The following is a 7,756-nucleotide window of genomic DNA, read 5'->3' on the forward strand; positions in this document are numbered from 1 at the left end:
GCGACAGCGTAGGAGTCAGGCCGCGAACCAGCCTGCCGCCGACATGGCTGTGGTGGGCTGGGAGCGCGCCCGCTGCGGGCTTGTGGACGGCGGCAAAGAACGACTGCCTACGGATATCGTGCTTGTCGCGGACCCACGTATCCCTGAGCGGTGAGTCGATGGTGTACCTCTAGTCGCCGATGAGGTCTGGCGATAGGCGGGCACAGGGTCAATTGATCTCCTCCCGGCGGACGCGGCCGCTCACCGGGACTAGCGGGATGGGCACCCGATCCGCAGAGAGGTGCCATTTGTTGGGGATGTGCACGTCGCTCCATGGCAACGGCGTGCCCGTCTTCCAGTACCTCTTGCAGATCTCCACCTTGGCGTACGGGTGGTGACGATGTGGGGCGCCGTCTGGCATGATGTGGAATGCGGTCGATGGAGGCGGAGGCGGAGTTGTGGAGCGGCGACGGCGGCCGGACGATGACCCGGCCTCATTGTCATGCCTCGTCTTGTGGCCAGGAACCAGCGGCCCACCATTGTCGCCGGCGGGGTGGTGGAGGAGCGACGGGATAGAGTTTGGTTGTCAGGCTCGAGGAGGCACGCGTCGTCAGGAGTGGAAGTGTGGACTCCCACCGGTCCACAATTTCCACATTAAAAATGACGACGACAGCTCTGCCGGGGTGGCTGGCAAGTGGGTTCGTCCAAGCATGCGCCGTAACTGTGGACGGTGAGAGGAAGTGAGTGGCTAGCAGGTGGGTCCATCCAAGCATGAACAGTAAATGTGGACAATGGGAGGAAATGAGCGGCTGGCACGCGGGCTCGAGGCGGACACAGAGCAGACGCGTGAGCGTCCGTTCAACATCCGTGTGGACGCAAACCGGATGCAGGTTTACGCCAAAAATGGGATGGGCCATACTCCAAACAAACAAAAAATGCGGATGCGATGGCGCGTTGGACCGTGCCGTCTATCCGTTTGAGCCGGACAGGATAGGCTCTTGCGTTGAAGTTGCCCTTACCCGTCTCCGCCTTGCTTTAATAGAACGGCTTGCTGCTTCCGACTGTAATTTTGGCGATTGCACTTGTGATCTTTTCTGGTATTACACTCACACAGGTAGTTGATAACAAAATATAAATATAGTGGTAAGTGTTGTTTGGAAATTCCACGTTGCTTTCTGTTCTCCGGATCCTGCTACCACCAGCCCTCCCGGTTTGAGAACATCTTGATCTGAGAACATTTGGGCATGCACCGCCAAGATGTACTGGTAGTTATCTTGATCAAATATGAACTAATTTATGGTTAGATGGTTACAGGGACTGTGATATTCCCAATCCATCAGGGTTTTAGTCCTGGTGTTCGTATTTATTTTTGGATTTATTTCAGGATTTTCGACGATGCGCATTCAATGTGACGAGACGTTCCCATCGCTGACGAGGTGCCTACAGTGACTTCGTAAATTTCAAGAAGATATGCCGGCTCAGTCATTCTGAGGTGCTCATAAGGGTAAGGTGTGCATGTGTACGTTCATAGGAGTGAGTGTATGCGTATGTATATAAATGCTTGCGTTTGTATTGTGTTCAAAAAAAGTTATCCTGATCAAAGCATGGACACTCGTAACACAGTGGGCACTGCTGACATTCCTTCTGACCTAAAGGATGCACTTCCCGAAAAAAAAAGATCCTGCCTTTACTTAATAGGTTGCACTCGTAAAAGCCTGCTTTTCTTAAGAGCATGGCTAATAGTATAATCAGCTGATGGCTATATGACATTGCCATGTCATCTATAGCCAACTTTATAGCCTTCAAGTATAATAGTAAGATACGAAGATGTGCTACTTCATTAATACATGGCTCACTTCCCACTTTTACATAGTGCCTAGGAGCACGTGCTGCAACTGGCTCTTATTCTATAGTCGGCTCTTCTTCTCTCTCCTCTTCTCTTCCCTCCATGTCAGAAGAAAAATAATATTTTAATCCTTACAGCATGCTTACGTAAGCTTATTATACTTGCTCTAAGGGCATCTCCAATAGTTTATATGTTAGCTTGTTGGTAAAATATGCCATGTCATCAACCAACACCTTAACATACAACAACTCCAATGGGTTGTATTGAGTTTGCCCAATAGGATGTAAGATAATAAATAAGGTGCTCTCTCATTCCACATTAAAGCTTATGCAAGAGGTGTTGGTTCATGTACATACGATCTTCCTCTCTTTCCTTATTTATTGTATGTGAAATCATCAAAAATTCTATGTGGCAAAGTCTACCAACAACTATCTTACAACCATTAGAGATGCCCTAATGGTCGGCTGAGGCGTGTCCAATACAGGACCGATTTTCTAAACCTAGAGTTTTGCACCATACATGCACGACCAAATGCAGCACACTGCCGGTGTAAATGTCCTGTGACTTCGAGATTTGGATCAAAATTATGTGGTTATCTTTTTATCTGGTAGAAGCTAGATCAAGCCAACACACAACAGCAGTCGGCACCTCAATGCTAGATCAAGCCAACAGAAGTGGCAGTTCCAACATCAAAGAATAAGAATCCTCATCAAATCAAGGCATAGCGACAATATCATGGATCAACAAAAGTTGTATCTTTGCCTCTGTGAATTAATGGGCATAGCGACAGCACAGCCCATGGTGGCAGGCTCCACATGGCGCCCTCGGCTTAGACACCTGTACGCGCGCCGAGTACGCGTAAAAAAAACTCTCGGCATAAGGAAACAGTTTGCAACTGTGAATCATCAGTGTAGCACCTTTTTACAAGTACGTTTATAGCATTGGGTTGGTGCCGAGTTTACAGGATTCAAGCAGGAGATGCTCCAAGAACTGAAGATGGATGCTACATAGGTTACTACCAGAGCAGCTACACAAGTACCAAAAATATGAGTATGAAGATGCTACCAGATACTAACAGAGAGTGGTGGACTCTACTCCATAGCATGGTCCCTGTGATGGTATCTGACACAAATAATGGAATACTCAATTAGCAACGGAAATGCGCACAGAGAACAAACTCTGGAGAAATTGTGCAGCTGTGGCCCAAAAACAGTATACAGAGAACAAACTCTGGATTGTTAACCCTTCAGCCAAGACCCGAACAGAGTATTTGACTTTACCTTTGACAACTTGGCAGGTCGAGCCAAGCGCACCCGCATTGGCGAATATTCAAGCCGTAACTTTCATTCCCTTGACTGATAGCGTATCTGCCTTGGGTTTAATTTTGAACTCCTTCGTAACTTTATATTTCTACAACATGATTGGTGCAAAAGTACATAACTAAAGAGTATCACTAAATACTGTAACCGTTCTTCCAGCCCAACGTTTACAACAGGTGCTGACAGTAAAAGATATTCTACTGCATGAAGAACGGGATTACAAAGTTATCCATCTTCTGTTTTCTCTCAAGCTCTTCCTTCTCAGCGATCTGCTTCAGTGTAGTCCACCCTTTTCTTTTCCGCTTCCTTGAACTACCAGCTGGCTGACTAGAATCACCTGGTGCAGATTTGGTATTCGAAGCTGACTTGCTATAACTTCCAGGGGTCTTCCCAGCAACGGAACCACAATTCTGTCCTTTGCTGTTCAGTGTACTTTTAGTCTTCAATGGTTCTTCTGAAGCTATAGGCACAGTCACGTCCACCAGTTTGCTCTTCCGAGGAGTAACAAAGTTTGACCCAACTAGAAATTCTGCTTGGGAAGTGACATCGGGTTCACATGTTGTAGTATTTTTTAAAGCCGCGGGCTCAATTCCATTCATACATTTATCTCCTAACAGACCACAATCCACCATTGAGGAAACTCCCCCTTTCTTCTCCATTTTAGATTCTCCAGGAAGATTAGATTTTGGCACATTACCTTGTTTATCCTTTTCAATAGTGGATGTTTTCAACCTGGATGATTCCAGTTGCGAGGCTGCTGTTACAGAATGCTCAATCCCCTTTTTAGTAGTTATTACTGTTGGCATATTGACTCCTTTCAACATTATGCTGGTGCTAACGGGTTTTCTTGATGACAACAGGCCCTTCACGATACCCTTTCCACTACCCCGTATCAGGTTTTTGTCTCCACAGAAATGGCATGCATAGACAACACTGTTTTGGCCAGGATTTGACTTCTTGCGCCGCTTTCCATTCTTTTTGTTGTTCTTTATGCGGATTGTGCAGTTGAAGCCTGGCTGCAAGATTGATTCACACCTGCAATATTTAAATAGTCTTTCTTCAGAGGTCTGATAAACATACTGCAGATTGGAGATGTTTCTTACAAAGTTGGTGCTAGTGTTGTGAATTGATATATTCTGAAGGACCTTTTTTGCAAACTTGCTAAATGAAAGGACTGTGAATGTGCTGCTATGAGCTAAACACATAATTCCAAATATTCCTCAGACACAAAAGAAAGTTTTTAGCAGTATTACTAAAGACTAAGGCGTATGAAAAATAAATTGATATATACATACATACAAACATAGCAATGTGCCAGATCTCAGATCAAAAGTTAAGCAAGACAAACTTCGTGCTAATTTTCACTAAGCCGGAATACTCATACAACATTATCAGTGCAGTTTTTTTTTATTTCCAGTTCTTCTATGTTAGTAAGCTCACATTCACAATCAGCTATGGTGCATTCCGGTAAAAAAACCAATGTAACATGCAAAATGCTGGTCCTGTGAAAATGGACGACCAATAACCTTCCCATCCTTTCTCTCGTTTTTATGTAGTTCACTGTTTTGAACACAAGATGCTTCACTCAAATTTGTATGTTCAATCATATATTTTTTTGGCCCTACGACCACTCATCTAAAGATTATCTGTATGTCAAAGATTGCTCTCAATGAATAAAACATCTTCTTCAAAGCTATAGGAGACAGTATCTCAGCAACAGTGGGTACTGAAAACAAGACAGAAATCACTGGAATAAAGTGGTACCCCTTAATCAACGTAAGTAGACAAAAATTGTTGTTTTGTGAGTATCAGGACAACAACAAAGCCTTTAGTCCCAAACAAGTTGGGTAGGCTAGAGGTGAAACCCATAAGATTTTGGGTTTCATCTCCATAAGAGTGGCTCAGTTTTGATGTTGGCTCGCCAAGCCTATCACAACTCTCCTCCTTTACCGGGCTTGGGACCAGCTATGTTGAGACAACATAGGCGGAGTTTTGTGAGTATCAGGAGTTTAGCAGAAATCCAACAAGTGCTTGAACTAATATATTACATTGAGAAACTTTGAGAAAGGTAATTGCAAGTCCAAGCAAACATGGATCCAGCAAGCTAATTGTACAGCATAGTTAACACAATACTTCGCGGGTAAACCGAACATGTCAACTGTATGTGTATATACTGATACCTAGGGTCCTTGGACTTAGATGGCTTCTTCTTAGGATCTCAGGCTGGAGGGAACATACTTATAATGTGCTTATTTCTTCAAGTCTCAGCTTGCCACATTACAATATGCAGACATGCTACTTTGCTAGAAAAAGCATTCATCCAAAAACAATGTAATGGCACAAAGTTGAACACAAATAAATTATAACAGAAGTTAAAATGCGAAGATAATAGTCAGATTGATACAGTCAAACAATTAAACACATGAATGGAGCATTTTAAGACTAGACAGTAAGTTGTAATTCTCACCTCTGGCAAAGAAAGGTGGAGGCGCCTATAGGGATCCCGGCCGTCTCGGCATTCGTGGCGAGGCGGTGGCCTAGCAGGGCCCCGATCGAGCCAACTCCCACCTCCCCGCTCGCCCACGCCCCCAACCGCTGCAGGTGCTGGACCCTCAGCAGGGAGGGCGGGTCGGCCTGCGTCTTCCCAGAGGTCTCCTCCCGGAGCGACACGGCCTGGTTCATGGGCCTGGATGCCGAGGAAGGGCCAGCGTTGCCCGGCTTCTTCCCCATGTAGAATTTTTTCTGGTAACGCAGAGGGTCGATTAGGTACACAAATATGGGCATCTATTTCAGCACGAGACATCGCATATTGCACTAACATGTCCCCACGTCTAATCTAAGAAGCCCTAAACGGCCTAATATAACAAATCCACGCAGAAGATGCAAATAAGATGAAAAACAATAAGTAGAGTACTCCCTCCGTCCCATAATATAAGAGCGTTTTCGACACTATCTTATATTATGAGACGGAGGGAGTATATAATAATATCAGTGGCACAGCAATGCCATACTAGGCACATGTGTCTACCATTTATTTTTCGCAAGATACTCTAATAATCACATAGTATGTGGTGGTCTGTAATAAATCGAAGATGTAATCAAGCAATTTCAGAACTAAGGCAGTGCATCGTCCTTTCATGCGTGCAACACAACAGGTAGTCGTCTAGTGCTGACAATCAACAGATATGCCGCAACGGCATTGCTCATAGGCATTCTGCCGAACACCTGACATGCACATAACAGAGTGACACATAAGAAAAAGGCAGCAAGGGTGAAAGGCAGAGATTACATACAGATACAGGTGCAGCTCACGGGGAGAGGAAGTTGTCGGTCGGCGAGGAACAGAGGTCGAGAATGGGCGGCGTACGCCTACGCGTCCGGGGCAGGATCGAGGCGGCCCACTGCGCGCGTGGAGAGCCGAGGCGGCCCGTGCGTCCAGGAGAAAGATCGGAGATGGGCAGAGGCGGGGGCGGGGGATAGGCCGGAGCAGGGCCGGCGCCAGGCAGGGGGCGGCGCGGCGTGCTTCTGAGCAGTGCGTTGGCCGTGGCTGCTAGGTGGAGACGCTGATTGGGCCTTTGGGCCTTTGGGCCTGGGCCTGGGCCTCCAACACTAAAAAGAAGGCACTCCTCCGCCAAAACCAGGACTTTTTTTACATTGTGGCCAATGATGTATTTTATATTGATTTTAAATTGCTTTAACAATCAAACGCCACACTAAAAATAGGTGCTCCTGGCCCTGGAAATCGAGCATACAAACGCCACACTCGACCAATCCGAGTCAGGCAAAAAAAACGGAAATGTTAACGCCCGCACGTGTGGGCGTTTGCACATCGCCCACACGTCTTCATCACCACTCATTTTGCCACGTATTAATAGATGACATCAGCAGAATTTTTTTTTGGTTTTCGGCTTAAAAATGTTGTATCTCCTAAATAAAAAAGCAAACTAAAAATCCGTTTTCATCATTAAATCCGTCTTGACAAGATCTTCAAAACTAGAGCCCATGTTGATATGTTTCGACGAATTTTTTTTGCCAGAAGTTGCCACGATGTTTACACTGCAGTTACCATAGGGCTTAAACTAAAGTTACCATGTGGCAATTTTAGTTTGTAGATCATGGCAATTTTAGTATTTTGATGATGGCAACTCCAGTACTTTGACCATGAAAATTATTATTTTATGAACCATGGCAATTTTACGTGCATGTATCATGGCAATTTTAGTTTATGGTTCATGGCAAGTCTAGTTTCTTAGTTCCCCGTTTTATAAATGTCAAAATTTACTTTTAAATGTAGAAGAAAATAGCTGAAACATATCATGGCAACTTCAGTGTAAACATCATGGCAATTCATATGCAATAGACATGGCAACTTTTACTCCAATTTTTTTTTTCATCAAAACATATCAACATGGGATCTAGTTTCGAAGATCTCATCGCGAGGGATTTAATGGTGAAAACGGATTTTCAATCGGATTTTTCGTTTAAGAGATAAAAAAATTTAAAAACTGAAAATCCAAAAAAATTCCTACATGCATGCATGCAATGACGTGACAATCTGTTTACATTAGAGACGTGTGGTGCGTCTCCCTTCCTGCCACACATGTGGCAGTTA

General features: G+C 44.9%; 1 protein-coding gene across 2 annotated transcripts; it reads right to left on the bottom strand.

The window, feature by feature from the left end:
* Window positions 1-2,782: 2,782 nt before the first annotated feature.
* LOC119327601 lies at window positions 2,783-6,673 on the bottom strand. Of its 2 annotated transcripts, XR_005158588.1 has the most exons (4): window positions 6,438-6,673; window positions 5,612-5,886; window positions 3,106-4,179; window positions 2,783-2,947 (listed from the first exon to the last, which is right to left on the bottom strand). XR_005158588.1 is itself a non-coding variant. In XM_037600695.1 (3 exons), exons 2-3 carry the CDS (start codon window positions 5,872-5,874, stop codon window positions 3,342-3,344), a joined length of 1,101 nt encoding a protein of 366 aa, XP_037456592.1. In that variant the 5' UTR covers window positions 5,875-5,886; window positions 6,438-6,673; the 3' UTR covers window positions 2,783-3,341. The 2 variants fall into 2 exon arrangements, 1 of the variants encoding a protein (XP_037456592.1); XM_037600695.1 differs by having other exon boundaries at window positions 2,783-4,179.
* Between the last annotated feature and the right edge of the window lie 1,083 nt (window positions 6,674-7,756).

The sequence above is a fragment of the Triticum dicoccoides genome, chromosome 7A (genome assembly GCF_002162155.2).
Source record: "Triticum dicoccoides isolate Atlit2015 ecotype Zavitan chromosome 7A, WEW_v2.0, whole genome shotgun sequence".
Taxonomy (NCBI): Eukaryota; Viridiplantae; Streptophyta; class Magnoliopsida; order Poales; family Poaceae; genus Triticum; species Triticum dicoccoides.

Bases quoted from the DNA above. Each gene is read 5' to 3' on its own strand.
- LOC119327601 (XM_037600695.1), bottom strand. From the start codon at position 5,874: ATGGGGAAGAAGCCGGGCAACGCTGGCCCTTCCTCGGCATCCAGGCCC. The intron at 4,180-5,611 runs GTGAGAATTACA...TAAATATTGCAG, and splicing joins TCCACCTTTCTTTGCCAGAG to GTGTGAATCAATCTTGCAGC.